At 51.6% G+C, this 23,460-nt stretch overlaps 3 protein-coding genes, 1 long non-coding RNA gene and 1 other non-coding gene across 7 annotated transcripts; 2 read left to right on the forward strand and 3 right to left on the reverse strand.

Annotated features, from left to right (window-relative positions):
- The first annotated feature begins 83 nt into the window (after nt 1-83).
- Nucleotides 84-4,395, forward strand: PHB2 (prohibitin 2). Its single transcript, XM_065676232.1, is given in 8 exon segments — nt 84-299; nt 379-463; nt 554-633; nt 707-891; nt 2,672-2,801; nt 3,313-3,416; nt 3,817-3,924; nt 3,926-4,395. Coding segments are annotated over 8 exon segments (942 nt in total). The 5' UTR covers nt 84-172; the 3' UTR covers nt 4,049-4,395.
- Nucleotides 4,396-4,507: 112 nt separating this feature from the next.
- On the forward strand, nt 4,508-6,038 carry LOC136013027 (uncharacterized). Its single transcript, XR_010612110.1, has 2 exons — nt 4,508-4,686; nt 5,446-6,038. It is a non-coding gene; the product is annotated as an uncharacterized LOC136013027 (long non-coding RNA).
- A 917-nt stretch (nt 6,039-6,955) lies between these two features.
- PTPN6 (protein tyrosine phosphatase non-receptor type 6) lies at nt 6,956-21,213 on the reverse strand. 3 transcript variants are annotated; one of them, XM_065676227.1, is made up of 17 exons: nt 21,194-21,213; nt 20,941-21,041; nt 16,185-16,307; nt 15,709-15,903; nt 12,629-12,851; nt 11,854-11,970; nt 11,573-11,686; nt 11,085-11,181; nt 10,614-10,693; nt 10,374-10,523; nt 10,124-10,255; nt 9,707-9,861; nt 9,360-9,427; nt 8,816-8,967; nt 8,073-8,170; nt 7,839-7,952; nt 6,956-7,712 (listed from the first exon to the last, which is right to left on the reverse strand). In XM_065676227.1, exons 2-16 carry the CDS (start codon nt 20,952-20,954, stop codon nt 7,847-7,849), a joined length of 1,824 nt encoding a protein of 607 aa, XP_065532299.1. In that variant the 5' UTR covers nt 20,955-21,041; nt 21,194-21,213; the 3' UTR covers nt 6,956-7,712; nt 7,839-7,846. The 3 variants fall into 3 exon arrangements, with proteins under 3 accessions (XP_065532299.1, XP_065532301.1, XP_065532300.1); XM_065676229.1 differs by lacking the exons at nt 20,941-21,041; nt 21,194-21,213 and adding exons at nt 16,574-17,169; nt 17,281-17,592; XM_065676228.1 differs by lacking the exons at nt 20,941-21,041; nt 21,194-21,213 and adding an exon at nt 16,574-17,186.
- Nucleotides 21,214-22,260: 1,047 nt separating this feature from the next.
- Nucleotides 22,261-23,044, reverse strand: C4H12orf57 (chromosome 4 C12orf57 homolog). Its single transcript, XM_065676235.1, has 3 exons — nt 22,906-23,044; nt 22,645-22,821; nt 22,261-22,568 (listed from the first exon to the last, which is right to left on the reverse strand). Exons 1-3 carry the CDS (start codon nt 23,021-23,023, stop codon nt 22,420-22,422), a joined length of 444 nt encoding a protein of 147 aa, XP_065532307.1. The 5' UTR covers nt 23,024-23,044; the 3' UTR covers nt 22,261-22,419.
- A 16-nt stretch (nt 23,045-23,060) lies between these two features.
- Nucleotides 23,061-23,120, reverse strand: LOC136014190 (U7 small nuclear RNA). Its single transcript, XR_010612536.1, has one exon. It is a non-coding gene; the product is annotated as a U7 small nuclear RNA (small nuclear RNA).
- Between the last annotated feature and the right edge of the window lie 340 nt (nt 23,121-23,460).

Raw genomic sequence — 23,460 nt, forward strand, 5'->3', positions numbered from 1 at the left:
ATGGCTCCGGGGGTGCACCCCTAATCTGTCTCCGGCCGGACCCACTTCCAGGGCGCGGAGCAGGCGCGGCGGAAGGTGGCGGCGGGACGGGAAGCGGCGGTTTCCCACCGGAGCACCTTGGCCGAGGGCAGGTTCCGGTGTCCTTCCCGGCGCGGCGCGGTGCGGCGCGGCCATGGCGCAGAACCTGAAGGACCTGGCGGGGCGGCTGCCGGCCGGGCCGCGCGGCGTCGGCACCGCGCTCAAGCTGCTGCTGGGCGCCGGCGCCCTGGCCTACGGCGTGCGGGAGTCCGTGTTCATCGGTGAGTCGTGCCCCGCTCCGCCGCGCCCGGAAACGCGCCTGCCGCGCTCACCGCGCCTCTCCCCCGTCTCTCTCCGCAGTGGAAGGCGGCCAGCGGGCCATCTTCTTCAACCGGATCGGCGGCGTGCAGCAGGACACCATCCTCGCCGAGGGGCTGCACTTCAGGTAGGGCACCGCTCCCTCGCCCCGAGCGCGGGCCCGCGGGCCCGGCCCCGGGGGGTGCCCCCGCCGTGACGCGCCTCCCGCCCCTCGCAGGATCCCCTGGTTCCAGTATCCCATCATCTACGACATTCGGGCCCGGCCGCGGAAAATTTCCTCCCCCACCGGCTCCAAAGGTGAGAGGGTTCGGGGAGAGCGGGCAGGACCCCGGCTGCGGCGCCGGCAGCGCTCATCTCCCCTCCTCTGCAGACCTGCAGATGGTGAACATCTCGCTGCGTGTCCTCACCCGTCCCAACGCTGCGGAGCTGCCCAGCATGTACCAGCGCCTGGGGCTGGACTACGAGGAGCGGGTCCTGCCTTCCATCGTTAACGAGGTGCTCAAGAGTGTGGTGGCCAAGTTTAATGCTTCACAGCTCATCACTCAGAGGGCCCAGGTAAGTTTGCGCTCAAATGGTGAAGAAACACCTGAGCTGTGCGTATGGGGAGCCTTATATAAAGGAGAAATGTGTTAGGTTGGTAGGTGGTGTATTTCAATGAAAAGGGCATGGAACTGTATCCCACTTGGAGTTTTGATTCCAATACAGATGCAAACACTTAGGGCTTCTGAGAGGAAAACTGGATTCGTTGGTATGTAGAGTGCAGAACTGCACCATAATGTAATGGGGGAAGGAGAGCTGATTTACATCATAATCCACACATAAAAATAAATTTGTTCTTAGAAAAACTATTATCTGGCCCTTCGTGGGTCTTGGAAGAGCTGTCAGAGCACATCAAACAGTTTTAAAGGATCTGAAAAGTGAAGTGGATGAGCAGTTAAAGCAGTAAGTTTTCTGTAATGGATGGTACAGAAGGGCAGCAAATATTTCTGTTTAAAAAGTTAGAGGATAGCGTGGGGGCAGGTTGTAAAATAATAGAAATATTTAGCTTTTAAAAATCCCTATCTGAAAGTGTGTGTTCTGATAATTTGATTGCCAGGGATTCTGAGAATATTCACTACCTGTCGCAGCTGAGGGAGAGAGAAGTTGCTGGTCTTCCTTTAAAAGGCTTTAGAGGAGATCCTGCATGAAACTGCTAAAGAGGATAAGTTGTCAGATGAAATATGAAGCATCTCTTGACTAGTTACAAAAAAAAGAAACGAAGAGGAGAACTAAGTGTCCAGGTCTTCTTGTGAGAACTGTTCTGCACCAGGGACTCCAGGGTTTTGTGCTAGGCCACATGCTGTGTGCTGAAATGATTTGTTAACAGTTGTATAAAGAGAACGAGTGGAAAGGGGGAATGTGACAGCAAAGAAACAATGTCTGCAAGAGATTTAGGTTTATCAGAAACAATGACAACTGTTAAGTATCTGAAACGTCTGAACAGACTGAATTGAGTGCAGCCTTGTCGTATGTTCATTTAGCGTTTGTTAATGTGAAGTGATGGGTATTGTGGCCCATGGGTATTGACTTTACAGTTACGCACTTGCAGCTCACACAGTGAAGGTTTCTGGCAGCATTTTAGAACTGTGCTCAGAAACAGCTGCAATAGAAGTAAAAGCAGATGCTAGGCTGGCCCAGCATGTGATACTGCAGCAGCCACTTTAATTGAAGCCAGTATTTGGTGCAGGACTTGTCAGCCTGCCTGAGAAAGATGCTGACAAGTTAAAGGTAGAACCAGTCAAAAATACCTACCAACAGCACTCGTCCAAAGAGACTGATACAAGTGGAGTACCCACACTGGAGGAGTCGCTACAGTAATGAAGAGAGATGTGATACGTACTTAACAAAAAATGATGTGGGTTTTTTTTTCCCCCTGCATCTGAATACAGAATACAGATGTGAGGAGACAGTTGAACTGCCAACAGTGGCAAATGCAAGGTGGACAAGGAAATACTTGTTGCCAAAACATGAAACATGGAAACTGTGGAACTAGATGTGGTAGCATGGTAAAGCAAAAAACAAACCCAAACCAGAAGATTTATTTTTGCAATATGAATTGTATAGTTAATAATAACTATAAATAAGATGTGATAGACTTCTGGATACATAGCTTTGGCTATGCAGTGACAGATTCAGAGATGGTATTAATGATAAATGGCCGTGGTTCAGGGTTTGTTCTAGGTAATGTCTCTCTCTGTGAATGAGCTGTGGGGAGCAGTTGTGCTTCACTTGTGGGGGTGCACAGGAGGGTGACGCAGCCTGTGTCTGTACTCTTCTTGCTGTATTTGTCTTTCAGGTGTCTCTGCTCATTAGGCGAGAACTGACAGAGAGAGCCAAAGATTTCAGCCTCATCCTGGATGATGTGGCTATCACAGAGCTTAGTTTCAGTCGTGAATACACAGCAGCTGTGGAAGCTAAGCAAGTGGGTGAGTTCCGTTTATGCCTGAAAAGAGTGGAGTGCCTTTGCCCTTCCTCTGAACTGATAAACAAGGAAGCAGAATTTGGGCTAAAGGAAGCAGAATTTGGGCTGGCATGTCGCTGCTTCTGCATTGATACGGCTATAGAATGATCAGTTCCAGCCTCCTTAGTGATGGAGTTAAACAGATTCTTTTACAAATACTATCAGAAAACTCTGGGCTGTAGCCAGTGGGTTAGACCATAAGGGGGACTGAGTTCCCAAGACCAGATTTCCTCTTCAGACTGGGAGTCTCACCACTTACTGTGGGGATTATGTGTAGAGGGTCTGGATGCTTCTGACTTAATCTAAGAAAAAGTAAAGGATACTCTAATGCATTTCATAGTTGCAGATCTGGCCCCAGAATGCCATCGGTGCTTCTGGAAGCAGAGCCCCCAGGCCTCAGCTCCAGGGTTCCGGTTCTGGTGAAAGGTTCTGAAGATGGAATCCATTTCCAGTGCTTTTGGCCATTCTCTTTGCAGCCCAGCAGGAGGCACAGCGTGCACAGTTTCTGGTGGAGAAGGCCAAGCAGGAGCAGAAGCAGAAGATTGTTCAAGCTGAAGGGGAAGCTACAGCTGCCAAGATGATATCCTGCTTTGGGAGATTTTGTGGGATGTGGCTTGTGAGCTTGACACAATCTGTCACATTGGGTCCATGCCTAGGAGGCTGTTACAAGATGATAGCTTCAAGTAGGTCACGATTTATCACTCTCACCCCACAGCTGGCTGGAGTTCGATTTGTCTGAGGTTACAGGTCAGAGCGGAGAAGGCCATGAGCCTTCACTCTCTGTTGTAAGGTTTAGCTTCTATTGGCTGTGTGTGACCATAATCCATAATGTTGTTATTGATTTAGAGAAGTAGAAATATGCCTGCCCAGAGGTCCATGTTAGATGGAGATTGCTTTCCACCCTAAGATGTTTCTAGGAAGAATTCCTTGAGGGTAAGTGGCTTTTGTTAGGATTTTCCTTAACTTCGGCTCTGCTGTACCTGGGGGAAGCTCTCAGCAGGAATCCAGGCTACATCAAGCTACGTAAGATCAGAGCTGCTCAAAACATCTCAAAAACGGTGAGCACACAATTCCCTTTGTCCTTTTGCAAGTCCCAGAGCTGTTCGCTCAGCCCAGTGGCCACATGATGAATTTAAGGCGAATGTGACCTGCCCTGTCCTGATCTCTGTTCCTGTGCAGCCCTTCTCTGCTCAAGTAGGCCTTAAGATTTAGCTTGCAATGATCGGCAGTTAAAGGTGAGGCCAGGAGCTCATGCCCTCCGTATGACAAGGCCAGATCCACATCAGATTCCATCACCCACCCTCAGCTGCAGCCACCAAAAGCTCCTGGTTTCCTGCAGGCTGAGAAAGGGGAACAAATAAGTGTGGGATCAAAGGTCTTTCTGACAGAGAGACAGAATGAGCACTTCTTCAGAAAGTCTGATGGCACTGGGATAAAGTCCAGAGTTGTTTGGGTGAATTGCATTGATTTAACTGAGGTCTCGAGTAAATCAAGTGCTGTATCTAGAGGGGGAGAGAAGTTCTTGATTAGTGTTGCATGTGCATTTATACTCTTTGTACCATCTCTGTCATGGGTTTCTTTTTCAGATTGCTGCCTCACAAAACCGTGTGTATCTCACAGCAGATAACTTGGTACTGAACCTGCAGGATGAGGGCTTCACCAGGTAAAGGGGCCAGATGGCTGTATTTATCTGCACCCTACTTGTGAAGCTGATCCCAGAGGATACAGCCAAGCAGGGAGCTGCCTGTCTTACTTAAGAAATGACATTTTTGTTGAACTGTTATATCTAATCAATATACTCTTTGTTTCCCCCCATCCCCATTACTGGATATCCTGACACGCAGAGGAAGGTGAGGTACTACTTTTGGTCCTTTCGTTTGTGTACTTGGAACAGGGGTGTTGATGTTTGCCTGGTGCCTGGGATGTTTCTGGCTTGGGCCTTTCTGGCCACGGGAAGTTTATGCCACGTCTACTTCAGATCCCATTAGTGATGTGAAGCTTGAAACCTTACTTGCAGGGACAAGGAGGGTGTACTCAGTAACTGGAGCTGTCTGTGTGTCCAGTAGGGAACCTTGTATCGGAAAGGCAGGAAGAAGTAATTAAGGAGTGTCCCTGTGTAGACAGGGCATACTGCACATATGGCAAAGAGGGCTGTAAGAAGGCAATTAGATGGTTGTAGGAATTCTCTTTGGGTTGGGGTAACGGTCCTATGAAAGGTGCTTTTGTTACTCACTAAAAGCTTTCCAACTCCATCCTAGAAAACCCATTCCCTGCTTTCAGAGCTGGCGTGAGTTCGGTGGCTTTGTGTAACCTGTCCAGTGTTTGTGGACAAGGCAGTGCCAGCTGAGCAGCTGAAAACTTACATTTCTTAGAATCAGAAAAGGAAGCCAGAGCTGCTTTCTTTTCTCTGGCATCTCTGATGGTTCTTTACCTCTGACCAGATTCTGTCTTACTCATCCCAGAAAGCTCAGGAGGCTTTGCTAGTAGGAAGAACGTGGAAGCCCATAACCTTTGAATGTGACACCCCACACTCCCAAGTCTATAGTGTAGGTCTGGTTCAGCTTTCTTTGTGCTTTGTGGACTAATGACTCTTTTCTGTCTCCTTTCAGTGACAGTCTCCTACCCAAGCAGAAGAAATGAAAGAAACTAAAGCCTCCCAGAACCAGTGGTGTTACCCAGCAGCAGACAGGAGTGAGGAGCTTCAACCTCCCTCCACTGGCATTGTTTGCCCTCACTTTGAAGTTGTTAATCCAGTAGCCAGATTTGGTTTCCGTGCCCCTGCTCCATTTGTGGTGGTCCAGTTAGGGGATTGGGCTCTGCCTCTGGGCAGCTGTGATTCCTTCCACACCCTACAAGTTAAATATGGGGAGGGGGGAAGAGGGGACTTACTGGGATTAACACACATGGATATAGTAACTCACCTCTAATCTTCATTAATCTGTAGATTTTTGTAGGTAAAAATCAGAATTCTTTCTTTTGTTTTTTTTTGGCCAAGTGAGGGAGTTCTGCTGCCAGGAGCCACCACGCTTTTTTGATAGTAAATCATATTTCTCTTTCACTCTTGAATCCCAAGAGAACCTGGGCCTGAATTCAGGAAAATGTCATCCATTGGGTGCCTGTTACTGCTGGAAGGTCTGTTTGTGTCACTGTCTGCTCAGTGATTCATTCAAACATTTGTAAGAATTAAACCCCCCCAGATTTACACTGTGTCTTGGTGTGTTTAGTGTCTGACAAAGAGGTTATTTTGCATAAGGGGAGGTAGAAAAAGAACTCTTACTTGGTTGAAGACAGAATTGGGAAGTTGTGGAGAAAGGAGCAAGAGAAACAACCTCCTGTTCGCAGAGAGATCACAGGGTGGGGAGAGAATGTGGATAATGATGTAGCTGCATGGGCACTGAAGAGCAGAAATCAGCACCTCCCTCTGCTTCCTCTCATGAGTGAAGTGTATATAGCCATGAGGACAATCCTCAGCCTCCTTGAACGGAACAAGCCTGGTAAACTCAGCTCTTCCTCTTAAGTCAGGCCTTTTACCATCTTTGTTGCCCTCCTTTAGACACTAATATTTTCATATGTTTATATTGTGGAGCCCAAAAGTGCACGCAAGACTCAAGGTGAGGATGGAACAGTGCGGAGTATAGTGGGATCATCACCTTTGGTTAACTACTGTACCTAATGCATCCCAGGATAATGGTTTCAGTTTTGCCTGACAGGGCACATTTTTGACTGGTAGAGCTTACCATCAACCAAAATGCCCAGATCCCTTTCTGCAGGATAGCACTCTTTTTCCCCAATTTACATGTCCAGCCAGGATTACACTGTTCCAGGTGCAGAATCTAGCATTTGTTCTTGTTAAATTCCATATGGAATGTGTGCAGAAGCCTTTGTGTGGGTTTGTCACAGCTAACTTTCTGTGGTCAGACTTACCTGACAACTACCAACGCTCAAGCCTCAAAGCAAGGAGCCACCATAACTGGGCGCAGCTTCTGGTCAGGAGTCTGCAGGCTGCAGAAAAGTGATGAAAACCAAGCTAGAGCCATTCTTGTAAGTTCTTGCAGAGCTGCAGGTGAAGCCAGGAGTGCAGCTACACTCAAAGAGAGAAAAAGCTTTTGGGACTCAGCATTCAAAGAAATACAAGTTTATTTACAACCAAAGGAGAAAACATGGCCATCACATCCAATTCGGGTGTATTTACAGCATCCAATCAAAGGATCAAGTAGAAAAGGGATCATGAGAAGAGGGCCTCTTCATCAGGGTCTGTGGCAATAGGACAAGGGGTGATGGGTTCAAACTGAAACAGGGGAAGTTCAGGTTAGGTATAAGAAAGTTCTTTACAGTGAGGGTGGTGAGGCACTGGCGCACGTTGCCCATAGAAGCGGTGAATGCTCCATCCCTGGCAGTGTTCAAGGCCAGGCTGGATGGGGCTTGGAGCAACCTGGACTCACGGAAGGTGTCCCTGCCCATGGCAGGGGGTTGGAACTGGATGGCTATGGTCCTGTCCAACCCAACCCACTCTATGATTCTATAGGGCAGAGGGTTGGTATTAAGGAGAAAGGAAGTTTCCTGTTGAACTGCAGAGTTGCTGAGACAGGCCAAACCTCTATACTTTAAAAGCTGAGGCTTCAGGGACTAACAGGCTAAATTCTAACTCACAGCAGTGGGCAGAGATGTAGCTCCTGTAAAGAGTTTCCTTCACTCTTCTTCACTGGAGCTGACCCAGCAGAGGTGAGCTTGGGCCCCAGTGCTCAGAGAGCAAGGGGAAGGAGGGGCCTTATTTCCATTACTGAAGGATGAAGGGGCAGCAGGAGACGCTGCTGGCCTGCACAGGCAAGGGAGGAGGAAGTCAGTCAGCTGAGCTGGAAAGCAGTCTGGTTCAGGCCTGGAAGGTGGGATGGAAAACAAGGGAAAGACCTAATTTCAGTCCAAGGGTGAGGAATGCAAGACAGCCCAGCCTGGATGTGAGCTCCAGCCCTGCACCCCTGGTTCAAACCCCCCATAGGGCTACCTGCAACCTTATTTTTTCTTTAGCGAGCCTTTCAGCTTTTTCTCCAAGGAGTGCTGCTTCCGCGCCTTCTCCTTCTTCCCCAGGTTCTCATAGACCGTCGACTCCTCTTTCTGCCTGGAAACCAGGGAAAAACAAGGGGAAAAAGTGAGCGAGAGTACCAAACCTGCCGAGGCAGCAGGGACACCATTGTCAGAGGCAGGCCAAGCTGTGCCTCTGCTTTAGGTGAGCTCTTACTTGGAGGGTTTTCGTGAAGCTTTGGCATGCACGTTCCTTGCTGCAGGGGGATAGGCAATGTTCCCATACTCAGACTCTTTTGGCTTCCCTTTCTGAGACTACAGGAGAGAAATACCAAGCTGAGAAGAGTGTCGTGTGGGGAAAGCAACATGAGGCATCATGGAAGGGTTCTGGCTGTTTGACCATATGCTCCCTGCTAGGATCTCAATGGATGTTTGGTGGATTGCTGAAGGCTTCAGGCTCAGTGCACTCTGCCCACTGCTGTCACAGGGGGCTGCAAATGCATCCTTGTAACAGGGGCAATCAATATCACTGGAACGCTTGAGAGTGCCACATGTCAGCCAAAGAATATGAAACAGCAGCAGCTACCGGATGCTGCTATAGGCTACAAAGAGAGATAAAAGATGCCACTTACCAGGTAGCAGGAGAAAATCCTGCAACTGCAGAGCCAGCACAGGAAAGACAAAGGCAAAAGGAGAGGGCAAAGTCTTGTAATCAAACAACGCTTGGTGGAAGTGTTATGTAGAACATAGTTGAAATAACTGCATTAAAGCTGTCTAGCAGTTCAGAAGCGGTTGGTACTCGAGCTGCTAATGTTGTGCTCTGAATTTCAAGACAGGATCAGGGACTCAGACCTGGGTGCAGCATCATAGTCTGTGTAGGTCCCAGTGCTAGCCTGGAAACAGAGCACTCTACCCCAGACCTCAACTCACAGGACAGGAAAGCAGAGTCCCCTTTCTCACCTGGATAACTTCCAGCTTTTTCTTGGTTGTCTCTATGAACTGGCAGATAGCCATATAGATGAACTTGTACTGGGCCTCTGTCTGCACCATCCCCGAGCGCTGGGCCCTCACCATCTGGATGGTCTTCTGGATGTCAATGTCACAGTCCAGCCCTAGCAGGAGATACCAGAAAAGCTTATGGACGTGTCCACTGGCCCATCTCTCAGTTCTCCACCAAAAGCAGTCACAGTGGAGGTCAGTCAAGAAGTTTCCACCTCCCTCCATGCTCTTTACTCCTGTATGGATCTCCTATCCCTCCTTCCTGCTCAGCATCTTTAAGTCTGGCCCTGGAGAAGGAGCCCAAGCTCAGGAAAAGCTGAGGTAAGTGGGTATGGTGCAGAGATCCAGTGGCTGCCACATAGCAAGGATGCTGCAACCCGCTCAGGGCTGTGGCAGGATCTCTCCCACTGATACCTGATGGTTTTCATCCATTTACAGCTGGACTTAAGGGCACAGCCCTACTGGGTAGGCCAGCTCACTTCAAGATACTCTGGGGTCCTCTTACCCTTGGTGGAGATTGTTTCCACTATCATATCAATGATGATGATAGTTCCAGTGCGGCCAATCCCAGCACTGCAAGGAGAGGACAAGCAGAAGTCAGAGCAATACAGCTCCTGAAACAAAACGCAGCTGCTTCTGGGGAAGGACACAGCACTTGTAGAAGCTGTTCAGCAATGCCACAGAGTCACAGATTCAATAGGCAGAAATTTGGTTTGGGGGCATCGAAGAGGACAAAGTATCAGAGCTGGCACATGCTTCATTCACAAGTCCTGGGAACAGCTGGTGGAGCAGGAGAGACTTTCTATACCTCACCCTAGAGAAGGGATGGAGAATGCTTCAAACCCTACCAACCTGCAATGCACCAGAATAGGACCCGCATCTGGGATGCTCTCTTGCTTCTGGTTGATTTGGTCAAGGAAGCTGAGCACTCCTCCTGGATCGCTGGGTACACCATGGTCAGGCCAGCTCAGGTACTGGTAGTGCCAGATCTCACGCACAGCCTTACCCTGATAATAACAAGACACCCCACTGGTAAAACTGCAACCCAGTCCTGGCCTCTGTCCCAGGGAGAGGTGGGTCTGAAGCCAGAAGGAATCTCTGTCTCCTGCACATTTCTTCGTGACTCCACTAAGAAAGTTCCAACCAGGTGGGAACAACCACCCAACGATGACTCAACAGCAGCATCACCACCAGCAGTTCCCAGCCTTAGACAGACAGTGACTGTCAGACCCGCTGGATCAACGGCAGCCCTTGACCAGGTATACTCACGTTATCTTTTGGACACAAACAGAGGTGACGAAGTTTGTACTCCAATGCATCATGCTCCCCAGCGTTCTCCACGAGGTAGGGACCATATTCCTTCATGCTGCCCACCTCTGGCCAGTAAGGCACACATTTATTCTGTGTAGGCAGAGAGGATGGGGTGAGGATGTGCAGCAAACAGGAAAGAGAGAAGCAGCAGAGCAATGGCTGAAGGAGAAGAGGGGACAGCTCTGAGACACCACAAGCTGCTGCTTACCCGTCCTTTTTCTACCTCCCGTGTAGTCATCACAATAGTGCGCGTGTTCTCCTGCCACACCATTTGCCAGAAGTCATTGACTGTGGCATCCAGGCAGCCCTGGCTGGCGATGTAGGTCTTGGCGCACTCATCCGGGCTGGCCAGGTTGTTCTGAAGTGTGGACAAGGGAAGATCAGAGGGCTGCAGGAGCAAGAGGCCTTCCCCCATTCTGGGCATGCAGCCATCTTTTGAGAGTCTCACCTTGATATAGTTGGCATTGATATAGTCAGATCCAGGTATATTCGGGTCCCTTCCTTGAAGAATGACTCTGGAATGATCAACTGGGGATGCAGTGAGAAAGCAGAGCATTGAGATGCTCTGATTCTCAGAGCCACGGGAAGCTTTGTCACTACTGCACTCATCCATACTACCCTCTGTATGCAGCATGCCCCTTATTTTCACCTCTCCTTCTCTCACCCAGTCCTCTCATCTCTCTACCCCTATGATGGCCCATCAGAAGCTAATGAGTATGATGCAACCCTCCCTCTTTCCTTCAAGGACATGAAAAGGCTGTGACCTCTCTCATCAGCTCTACATCCTCAGTGCAGCACACCTTTAAACGTGCTCTGAAGGATAGAGCAGGCTGAGGCAGAGCCAGGGATGGCTGAGGCAGCCCTTCATTGCCTGTCTGTGTCTGTTTGGGCTTTTTCATGGTGGAAAAGCAAGACTCACAGGGCAAGATGTTCTTGTATCGGTTCTTGCTCTTGTTTTCAGGTCTCTGACCCTCGTGGCGGTCAAACAGCTGCTTGGCTTCCTGTTTTTGCAGGCTCTGAGAGCAGAAAGAACAGTCATGGCAAGGTCACAGTGTATGACAAAGGAGGTGGGCACTCACAGGAACAGTGGTGACTCTGGGACACATGGACGGGCTTGCGGGAGAGCAGAGAAGAGAAAAGGAAACCTAGACTTGGAAAGTCCAAGGCTCGAGCCCTTGCTATCTTGGCAACTTCCAACCATGAAAAAGCACATTTCTGCCTCTCTGGGTTTGCGTAAAGGTGACCCAGAGGAACAGGTTCCAGAGACTTCTTTCAAGAGATGAATTGTCAAGAACTGACAAGGCACCCGAGAAGTTTGTGTCCAGGGAGAAATCCAGAATGGAGAATAAAGGTGGGGCACAGGGACTTCCCAAGAGGCCAGAATCATGTCCCCCAGCAGTTTCTTACATCAAACTCCTCCCAGAATCCAGCCTTGGATGCCTCCTCAGATAGACTCTTCTTGTTCAGCTCCTGCACTCTATTCTCAATGTCAGCAGCATTCACCCTCGTAGCATAGTAGGGCTGGGGAAGGGAAAACACAATGGCTTGGCATGTGAGAGAGAAGCTGCTGGAGAGCAAAGTCTCCTCTGTGTGCTGTGGAGAAAAGGAGGAGAAGGACACAAAGCAGAAACAAACAGCAAGTGGGTGCCTCCGAAGCATCCCTGAGAAACAGAGGAAACGGGATTTACCTGCTTCAGGTACACGAAGGAGCCAGACACCTCTTCAATTCCAGTCTTCTTGAAGTGCTCCACCAGATCTGCCAAGCTGTCAAACGTTTCGGCACCTCCAACTGTGTAGCGTCCGTTCTAAATAGAAGAAGGACGTGTGACATCCCACTCACAACCCCATGTAGACAAAGCTGATAATGCTCAAGGGTGCAAAGCCATAGGCGCTACCCTGTGCCATCCAGAAAAGCATCCTCCCTCCGGCAGGGAGGCCAAATGGTGGAGGACACTAAGTTCACAGCATGGTGAACTGCCTCCTGTTCTCAGTGGATGGGAGCTCACAGAAGGTGTATCGCTCTCAGCTCTCATTTAAGGTCACTTGTCATTGACGTCTCCCTCCACTATCTGCACCATCCCAAGTGAAAGAAATAGAACTGGGGCCAGCCAGGTTGGTCGCATCCTTCCGGCTGAGTGTGAAGGCCTTGCAGATGCTCCTCCTCCAAGAGCTTTGAACTCTTCTGATGAATTCAGACTTAGATTGCGAATCCTCCTCTGTCTTTCACCACAGATTCCTTGTACCGGAGTTCTCAGTCACCCTGAGCCCTGCTTATGTCTGAGCACCCAGCCCATAGCCACCCCGCGTCGGGTGAGGACACAAAGAACCTGTATCAGGATCCAGTTTCAGGAGCACTGCTGCTCGTAACCAAGCTGCCAGAGCCCATGCTTTTGAGGACACGACCAGCAGGGATCGGCAGAGACCTCTTCCATTCCCTTTCCCTTTGCTCTCCCAACTGCTCACCTCACACATGATCTTGATGTGCGTGACTTTGAGCCGGGCTCCTGCAGCACTGGTTGCCCCGGCTGGTGGGGCATCAGAGCCAGGTTTAAACTGGTCAGTGAGGACAGACAAGACAAAATCCCCAGGTTTGCTGAGGCTCTCCCGCACCAAAAAGGTCCAAGGGGTGGCTTTGGCCTGGAGAAGCGACTCAGCTGCAGAGCCTGACAGATGCCCATGGTACCACCTAGGAGAAACAAGATGAGGGGGAGATGCAGGTAAGTGCTCTTGAGTTGATGAGTGAAGGACAGCAATGGTGGGGAAGGGGAAGGGGGAGAGAGAGGGAAAGGAAAGAGAGAAGGAAGAAAACCAGGAGAGGAGCAGGATCTTGGGACCCAGGGAGCAGAATGCTGGTACCAGAGGACAGAGTGGGAAAGCACCAAGCGTGATCCAGTTGTGTGGTACACACAAGCACAGGTAAGCAATGCCTGCTGGCTTGAAGACCAGCTGGGAGAGGGTAGTCCATGGGTTTCAGCACCTCCCAGCACTACCAGGATTCGTGCCTTACTGCTGCAAGGTACTTTGGAAGCTCAAGCACCAAAGTCAGAAACTCTCCCATGGGATTTAGCAGTATCCAGATGGTTATGCTGAGATCAGATCCATTAAAGAGCCACTGCAGCAGCCCCTCTTTCTGAAACTCAGTCACCTCTTCAGTCAAAGGATAATTCCCATTCCCTGGGCACACTACACTGCAGCAATCAGCCTAGCCATGGGATTGGACACCAGGAGCCTCCTAAAGCCCATATTCTGCTCCGGGTACTTATCACTGTTGTTGATCCATGTGCACAGTCCTGTCCCTGGTGCAAACATCCAGCCTGCAGCTCCTTCTCTCAGCACAAGGTGAGGAGCATCCCTCTTTGACCAAGGGGCTCTCTGCCTTGCTGCAGAGGGATACAAGCATGGTGGAAATGGCACCACTGCTGCCAAGCTCCTTCCCCCCTGCAAAGCTCTCAGGGCTTTGTGAGCCCGCTGGGATCCCATTGCACTGCGTGGTGCGGGGGGAAGTGACAGGCACCACAAGCAGGCTGGGAGACGGCACAAGCCTGGCCCTGCAGAAATGCTGGTTTTGACCCAGGTCGTCTCTGTGCAGATCCTCTGGTTCCTCACGCCTGTCCCAAGCTTCACAGCCTCCCTGGACCACACCAGAAGGTCTGAGGGGGGTCACTTCTGAGTTGACAAGTAGAGATGCAGAAGGCCACGTTAACCGCAGCTCTGTCCTGCTTCCACAAAACTCACTTGGAAGCTGGAGCTAGAGAGGCAGCCTACAGAAAGCCAAGAGCTGCAAAGTGCTCTGGCCACTGGGAAACGCTCTGGATTATCCCACTTCTCCACTACTCATTTTCTAGTGGAGCCTCTACTGGGTCTGACACATAGAATCATAGAATGGTTTGGGTTGGAAGGAACATTCAAGATCATCCAGTTTCAACATGTCTCAGCCCAAGGGTCACCACAGCCCTGGTGCTCCTGCCCGGGCCCCTTCACTCCCTCCCAGTTCAGTGTCAGGGAGGGGATTTGGGCACTTCTCCTCCAGCAGGGATGGGTTCAAAGAGGCCCCTCAGGCCCTGGGCTGGAGATACAGCTGCTGAGTTTGGCCATTTTCCCTCGTGAGCAGCATTTCCAAAGCAGGTAGCTGATGCATCAGGCTGACTTGTAATGCTCCTCCCTGCTCCTGCTCCTGGCGGGTACCACAAGCACCAGTGATGCTCCATGCATCACTGCATGCACTGCCGTCTAGGCCAGGCTGATGCTCCCAGAGCTGTGGTACGGAACAGCTAACAGTGGAGGTCTACAGTGGTACTGGTGTCTATGGTGAGCTACACATTGTTAGAGCTATCTGTCCCCAGGAACTGAAATGGGGCCCAGGAGGCCCAAGTCACAGAAGCAGCTGCAGCATTCATTCATCCCGGCATCTGGCCAGAGCAACACATTCCTCTACACAACATCCAGGAATCATTTTGACAGCAATACACGGCAGACAGTTACTGTGCCTGGGCAAGTAATTCCTGTTTGATCCTCACTCCGCTCACTGCAAGGAGCGATGACATTCACTGCATGGCAGCTGTTAACTCCTGAACCTCCTCCCACAGACGCGTTCAGCCACCATGTGCCAGTGCTCAGATGCTCCCCAGGGAATGGTTGACCCCTCCTGCCCATCAGAGAGGTCTCCAGGCCTCCCCCCCACAGGTAGGAAGGGGTTAATGGCTCCCAGTTAAGCCCAGCTCTTCAAAGCCACGTGATGGAAAATCACTTGGGGAGAGAGTGAGAGGAGCTTTCGTAAGAGCCTTGCGGGCAGGGAGAAGTTTCCAACCGCAGAGAGGAAGGGAGGAAACTGCAGGGCCACAACCCAACGGCCCTGAGCGGAGAGGGCAGCCGGCAGGCAGATGCTGGCCCCTCTGCAGCCCCATCCCCAGAGCAAGCAGGGGCGTACCCAGGCGCTTTGCCCAGGGAATCTTTGCTCCCCGTTTCCAGGACCCATCCACCCCAGAGCACCGTGTGAACTGCTCCCCAGCCCGCATCAAAGAGCCTGAAAACACAGCGGCAGAAGCAAACCCACCCGATTTGGTTTAGGAACGTGGTGTCAGAGGCATATGCAAAGTGGAGACAGGAAAGAGAGTAAGCAGGCTAGGAATAGCTGGGGAACATGGTCCTGCTCTCAGCTACGTGAGTCACTCAGGCCTGGAGTAACCAAGGAGGTCTGCGGCAAGGCTGAGGGCTTCCACATAATGTGTCACTCTACAGGCTGCTGCAGACCCATAGTGAATACCATAAACCTTTGCTTTTAGGAACAGCATATAAATAACAAAGGCAACAGGAAACCAGAAGCAAAAGTAGAGCCCTCTTAGGTCTGCTGTGATGGGTCAAGGTATAGCCAGCTATTGCTGGAGATGCTGCCCCTGTGGAAGCATAAGGAGGCTACGGGAGGCAGGAAATACTTTTTGCAGGGTTTGCCCTGGGGATACAGGCACAGGCAGGGCAGAAAGACAGCCTTGAAGCACAGAGGAGGTCTCATCACAGACACATTGGCTGCTTTGCTTTCTCCATACCTCTCCGTAGTAGGGTCGGAACAGTTAAGCGGGTATCGCAAGTCAATGATGGTTCCATCTTTGTCCTGCAGTGAGCCCTGTTGCTGTGTGTAGTACTCCACCAGTTCTGACAAGGTGGCAAACTTCTCCCCTCCATACAGGTCATAGAAATCCCCGGTGTTCTGGATGCGGATGTGAGTTACCTGATCACCAACCCTGTGGGATGATGCACAGTGAGGTGGTTGCAAAAGAGGCAGAAAATGTTCTGCGTTACCTCCTACCACAGAGCCAGAGCAAACCGTCCCAGTGAAAGGAGGAAAAAGGGAAACTCCTGGGGCAACTCCCAGGGTCTAGAAGATCCTGGGAAGCTCAGGTCCTTTGGAAAGAACTCAAAGGAATAAGGGCAGAATGAAGACGATGCCACAGGATGTGTGAGGATCGAAGCATCCTGTGTGTGTGACCCTGGAAAGACAGCAGCTGCGGTCCAAGTTACTTACCGGACTGAAAGAGAAAAATCCCCCTGATTCTTCCGACTGGGCCTGGCCAGAAAGCTCCCATGGACACCTCGTCCCTTCAGTAAGGCTTCAGCTTCCAGCCCACTCAGGTCACGGTGAAACCACCTACCAGAGGAGATGGAAACAAGACCAAGTGAATAAAAAAGACTAGGCACTATTATGGAGACTTGTACAGCGAAGCACGGCCCCAGTCAGCACCCCTAGGGATACCCATGCAGACGACAGCAGCATCCCTTCCTACCTGGCACCTCCCTCACACTATGAAAGGTTTCCATCGAGATACAACTTCCAGGATGATTGATCCCCCCAATCTGTCCTACTTCCCTGGTTCCCCCTCTTTACACACACACACATTTCTCAGTCCCTCTTACCTCACCATCGTGGAGAGCAAAAGAAGAAGGGGACAAGTGTCTACGACCAAAGCAACTCAAAAAACAGAGGAGAACTCGGTTTGTGCTGGTGAGAAACGGGAAGTTGGAGGTCTGCGCTGCAGCACCCAACACCACGCTGGTTCTGCGCCTCTCCGGAGCTGGCCGTGCATCTCTCCTGGTGTCTACCATCAGTCCATTCTGACCCTCTCCATCCACCTGTGTCTGGATCGGTGCCTTGATCTCTGGCCCTCTGCACAGTGCTGTGGGGCACAGGCAGGTGCGAGCCTGTGCGCAGCTTGGCACACGCAGCTCCAGGGACAGGAAGCGCTCTGAGCCATCAGCTCCCCAGCCCCAAGCTGCTTTGCACACACTTCTGCTTCTCCTTTTGTGTCTTTCCTCCCCCCATCTCCTGTTACTCTCTGGTTCCCTGTCTTCTTTCACACCACGGCTGACTCTACAAGTGCATCTTGGGTCCCGGCTGCAGGTCCTCTGGTCCTCTTCTTCCCCAAAAGGCCGATGACAGGTATGAGTGCTCCCAACCTCCAAGCCCTCGCCATGGTGCCAAGCTGCCTGAGGTCACTCACATGCCTGCAAGGCTGAAGCAAGCAGTACATGGTGACATACACTGAGCAATGAGGCACCCCACTGCAGGTTACAACTTCCCAGCCACACAGCTTGGCTCTGCCGGGCTGCCCTCATCTACCTACCTGAAACCTCCATGCTCCAGTTCACTGATGAACTCTCTGGGCAGTCAAATGTTCAATGTGCCCTGTACAGCCACAGGGGGAAATCTGTGCAAACACAGATGCTGAGGGGCAGGCAAGCATCCTGAGTACAGCTCTGCCTTCCCAAAACAGCCTGCTGGGGGATGTGACTGATGTGAGCAGTGGTAGCTCAAAAGGGATGGGGTCGGAGGTAGCCTTAAAGCTGCCCAGAGAAGCAGGCAGACACCAGAACCAACAGCTACTACCTGCAGTGTGCCCACTCAACACCAAGTTTGCTTAGCCTAGGACCTTCAAGATCCCAGTGCAGCATACTGAAGCCAACCTGGGCAACTAGATACAAAGAAGGAAAACTACCCATTTCCAGTTACCTAGCAGCCGTTTCCAACCATGGCCCGTGACTGCTCTTTTCCATAGCACTGGTGTCAAGGTCTGCAGGTCTCAAGAAAGAATGGGAGTTAAGCAGTGGCCAAAGAGGGAAATCCAGCTAGCAAAGGAGCCTGACTTTTAACTGGGGCCGCTGTAGCTCCCCTGTGTGGTGGTGCGGGCAGCAGAACAGCAAGAGATGTGCTCATCTCAAGCAGCAGCCTTCCCTGTACCCCACCAGAATGGGAAACTGAACAGGCTGCTAGCAAGGAGCGAGACAAAGCTCATGTCCGAGACAGGAACTAACAACAAAGGGAAGTAGAGGGGAGATGAGTGGGAAGCTAAACCTCATTGCTAGAAAGGCAACGCAGTCACCTACAGGAGCTTCCTTTGAAATGCTTCTATTTTCACACACGTGATAGACAGGGATGTGGGGAGTGGCAGGGATCCAGCTGTCCTGGCTTAAATCTGATGGTAAAAATAAGGAGAGTTGCAAGGCATAGAGACCCGCGGCTCTTGGGAACAACTTCTACATGAAAGTATAGAAGCTGCACCTAAAAGACTGCAGCTAAATCAGAGCCAGTCTAAGCACTGACACAGGAAAGACAGACTGTTTAGTTAGGAAAGAAATGACAGAAGTCCCAAAAGAGAATTCCTGATATGAAAAGATTATGTAGGATCAATATGAAGCCATGGCAGACAAAAACTAAAACCTAGACATCCCTACATCTTATGAACTGGCTGAAGGAGAAAAGCTGTCCGAGGTAAAGAACATCAGTGGGACACAGAGGAAGAGCGAAAGAACAAGGTAGCAAAGAGCCCAGGTTGACAGGTTAAGAGATTTCAGCAAAGAGACTGCTCCTATGCTGCTGTTTCAGTACAGCACAGGTGGTAGAACCTCATCTTGTAAAACCTTTATGGAGCCAAGCCACAGCTAGCACAGGAGCAAAGGAGAAGATAAATGAAATAGCCAATTAAAAGATACCCGCATCTGGACTGCTGTAAAAGAAAGGACACTGAGAAACTGGACAGGATCCATCATAGGGCCACTAAGGCAGTGAAGAACCTGGAACACAGCGAAGACAGAGGAAGCTGGGCTTGTTCAGCTCGGAGAAAAGATGCTCGAGGAGAGATTTAACAGCTGCCTGAGACTGCCTAAAAGGGGACTTGTGGGGTTTACAAACAACAAACCAGATTCTTCTTTGTGGGACGCACTAAAAGGTCAAGAGGCAGCAGGCACAGCTTGCAGCAAGGGAAATTCTGATTAGATGTGAGGAAAAGCTACACACATACTCCCCCCGCCAAGGGTGGTTCAGCAATTACCACAGGTGCCCAGGGAAGCTGGGGAACCTCCACTCCTGGAGATGTTCAGAACTCACCTGACCAAGGCTCTGAGCAACCCGATACAGCTTTGGGGTTAGCTGTGCTGTGAGCAGGGTGTTGGAGTGGGTGATCCAGAGGTCAAAGTGGTTATCAAAGGAGGAGCAGAGGAAGAGGTTATGTAGTTTCTTTTCCCTCTGTATTCCTTAAACCTCCATTTGCAGCTACTTGTAGAGTCAACCCTCAAATCTGTAACAAATTTAGCATCCTTTGGCAAGGATTTCCAGGGCCCACCTACAGAAACTCTCCCTCCTTTGGCTTGCTTATAACCTGCTCCCTGCCTCATTTTTATTAATGTCTGGTTGTTGCAAGAAAGAAAAAATCAGTGACTGATTCCTGATCTCTATTCACCCCATCCAAACTGCTCATGACACTGATCTGTATCATCCATATCCTTCCCTCAGCTCTTCGCTGGGCTGAAGACTCTGACTCTGCTCTGCATCTCTGATCATCCTTGCTGTCCCTTTCTGAGATGTTTCCAAGACCGGTGTGTTGCTTTGGAGATAAGAGTGAAGGACGGCACAGAACTGCAGCGTTCCGAGATGCCGGTGAGCCACAGACAGTGGTGATTTCTGCTGACTGTTCACCACTACCAAGCATTAAGGCAGCAATTACACTGGCTTATATATGACCACAGGCTTACTCCAGAGAGGTTATGATTAGTTCACAGTTCACTGCTTTAGATGTAAATGTTGAATTTTCCCGCATGAACACTGTTTTACATACGGGATTCCAGCTGCTCTTCTATTGCCCACTCATTCACTATCATAAGGTCCTTCTGCAATTATTCAGTCAGCTCCCACCCTATTATCCTGAATAACTCTCTACCACCAGCCAGTTTTCTCACCTCACCAAGTTCTATTTCCAGGTCATTTGGGAAAATACCAAACAGCAGATACTCCCAGTTGAGCCTGTGATCCGACCACTGATGACTTCCCTTTGCTTTAAGAACTGAATGCTTATTTCCACCTTCCAATTCTTATTTTCTACTAACTCTTCACCGAAGAAAATCTTCATCTTCTTTCTTATGTCACAACTTCAGCTTTAGTTAAAGAGTTGCATGACAAAATCTTGTCAACTGATTTTTTGGCGCTCCAAGGAATCTGTCTCAACCAGACCTGCCTTATCCACAAAACTGGAGTTTTACAAAAAGTTGCCTTTCCAAAAGCAGATGCTGACTCTTTCTTTAACATCACACTCACTGACTTCTCCCTTCTACTGTCTACCCTCTTGCCCAGATACCAACTTTATTGTTCTGCGCTTCCCTGCACCCGAGGGATCTCATTTGGAGACCTTTTTGAGCACCAGCATTGCATTTGATACTTCAGATCCTCACCACTGAGATGATTTTAGTCAGGTTTTGCCATTCCTGCACAGAACTGCATCCTAGTACAGCGGCTGGCACAGAGGGAAGGCCATCTGGGCCTGGGGATAGGCAGATGGAACATGGGACCCCAGGACCACCGTGGTTTCCCAGACTCTTACCATAGAGTAGTAAATCCCATTCCTGTACATCATGCCACTGCAGCTTCCAGAGCAGAGCAACTGGTTGGACCGACCCTGAAGATTTTATGTCCTGCTGTTCTATGAAGGACTTGAGAGACTGTAGTGAATCGAGCAATAACCACCCACCTGCTCTGTCTCTGTACAGGGACACCCAGATACACTGGCAGAAATCCTGTAGCAAATGGGGCATCACAAATCTGCTTGCTCTTTACCAAAGTGAAACAGCACAACCGTAACAGCAGTAAGAATCTACCCACTCTCAATTCCAGTCGTCCAGTTACTCCAAGGCTCCTATCAGAAGGTGAGTTTTGCCTACTTCCTACTGCCAGTATTTGTGTTTTTCTCCCCAACAAGTCCTGTTTGATACCCCTAACTAGCATTCACAGCACTCACCCACAGGATGGCATCAGGATCTTGACTCTCAGATCCCCTCTGCAGGAGGCCTGGCAGCGGCTGATGGAGGAAATACCACAGCCCTTAACCAGGGAATCCTACTAAAGAAAATAAAGCAATATTGGAATGAGCAAGTCAGTATCTTGAGACAGACTTGGGGGAGAGACCACAGACCCTGACAGAGAAGGGGCTGGATGCTCCTGCCTTGAGTGCCACAGCGCGGCCGGGGGCTGCAGTACCTCCTGTGACTCACCTGCGTCCGATCCTGCAGTCCCGAACTCCGCCTGCTCCTGAGCGGACTGAGGAGAAGGCAACTCCAGGTCAGCCAAACCGCAGAGGGCTTAATTCTCACCTTTTAGAAAGCACTTCCTGGGGTGTAGTTAATGAATAATTAGGGGAGTGGAGGAAGGCCGAGGCGGGAGAGGTAGATGGAGTCGGGAGGGACTGATTGTGCTTCCTGCCTCCTATCCACTGAGCTCACGCCCTTGCTGTCTACATTCCTGCCTGGTTTGTAACTGGAAGGCAGAACCAGAGACAGCTTTCTCACACCTGGCTCACAGCTACCTGTTCTCCCAAGCCCAGCTTTGTCACCCCCAGCCCTGCCATGCTGGCCCACATCACCCTCCCCAGAGACCTCAATGCTTCCAAGGGCGACAGGCTGATGAGGCAGGAGGCTATAAGCAGAGGCATCTGATGTCCCTCCATTTGGGTCAAGTCGGATAAACCAAATGTCACCATGGAGCGAGGCTGCCCCACTAGGTTTATCTCTCTTCAGTCCCCTAAGACATGGGATGCGATTTGATGTTGGTTGCATTGCTCTAATCCAGGCTGCAGCCAAACTGGGCACAGCCCTCCCACACCACTCCCTGCTGCCTTTTTCACTGCAGCTGGGATGTCTGATAGCACATTCAGCTGGGAAACAATGCAATCAGTGGGTAGAGGTGGTTGGAATGAGTTACCTGCACCCACCCTGCTGAGGACAGGGGGCTCAGAGGCAGTTGCAGCACTTGCTGAACAGCACTAGGTTACGTTTAGGGACACATTAGCTAGTGCATTTCAGACAGCGCGTTTGCAAAGCTTGCTCCAGACAGGGCTTAGCACCGCTGAAATGGAAAATAAAGTCATTTTACTATCAAGTCCCAGGGCTTCACACTGAGACTTTGCTTAAATGATTACCTTTCTGCACAATTAGGTACAACTGGGCCCCTCACAGCATTAGCAAAGGTTTTGTCAGGCATAAGGCAGGCACTTCTGTAACTGCTTCTGCACCAGGGAGACGCATCCGTGCCCCAAAAACACCACTGAGTCTGTGTCCATTCATAAAACAAGGGCAACTTCGAGACGTGGTTTATTCAGGAGCAGACACACAAGCAGGCACAAACCGCCCCGGTCCTGTCGGGTCGGCGCCTACCCTATTCGACTGTTCCAAAGCAGTCGAGCATGGCGGCCCGGCGGGGCTGGAGGGAGAGGTCTCCGGGCTCAGGAGGTGGCCACTCCGCCGGTACCGGCGCCGTGCGGCGGCAGCGTCATGGGCGGCAGGAACATGGCTTTGAGCTTGCCCGACATGCCGGCGATCTCCGGGTCCTGCGACTCGTACGACTTGATCAGCCGGGCGAACTTCAGGACCCCTGCGAGAGAAGGGCCGGGAAGGACGGGGGGGGCGGCCGGCCGCCGGCGGACCCGGCGCTCCCGGGCACTACCCACCTTCGCCGTCGCTGCTGAAGCCGTAGGCTTTGATCACGTCCTGCTGGATCTGCGTGGCCACAGGCAGGAGGAACTGCAGCATCTTGCCCATGTCGTTACAGGCGTTGTCCCGCGCCTCCTCCATGCGCTGCGCGTTCTCGGGCGCACCGAAGGCCTTGATCACGTCCGCCAGCACGGCTGCGGGAAGCGGCACACGCTCAGCTGCCGCACGGCGCAACGCGCACTGCCCGCGGCACCGAGCCGCCCGCACCTCTCACCCACCCTTGGCCTGCTCCGCGGTCAGCGGCGCCGCCGCGGCCTGCGCCGACGCCGCCATGGGGCGCTGCGCACCGGCGGCCGCTCCACCCTCCCCGGTCCCCTCTCCCTTCGCAGCGCGCATGCGCGGCCCCGCCCCGCTCTGTCATTCCACCAGTGGGGGTGGCTTCCCGCTCGGCGGGAAACCTGCTGGACAAATACTAAAAGAGCTGAAATCACTGCAGAGCCCGCCCCCCGCCCCGCGGCCCCCCGCAGCCGACCCGCCCCGCGCCGACGGTGAGGCCCGCGGCGGCCGCTCCCCGCCACGCCGCCCCCGGTGCGGCCCCCCCCTTCCGTCCCGCCTGGTCGCCCTGCCCCGCACCGGCGACAACCGGCGGAAAGCCGGGCCCGCACGCACCGCCTCGGTCGTATGCAAATATCCCGCTTCCCATTGGTGCCGAGCCGCACAAGCTCCGCCTCCCCCGGCGGAGAGGGCGGGGCGTTGCCATGGCACCCCCTGCCGGCCGCGCCGCCGCAGGCTTTCCCCCCGCGCCCGCCCGGCCGTGGCTGCCACCCCCGGTG

This window comes from Lathamus discolor, chromosome 4 (genome assembly GCF_037157495.1).
Source record: "Lathamus discolor isolate bLatDis1 chromosome 4, bLatDis1.hap1, whole genome shotgun sequence".
Taxonomy (NCBI): Eukaryota; Metazoa; Chordata; class Aves; order Psittaciformes; family Psittacidae; genus Lathamus; species Lathamus discolor.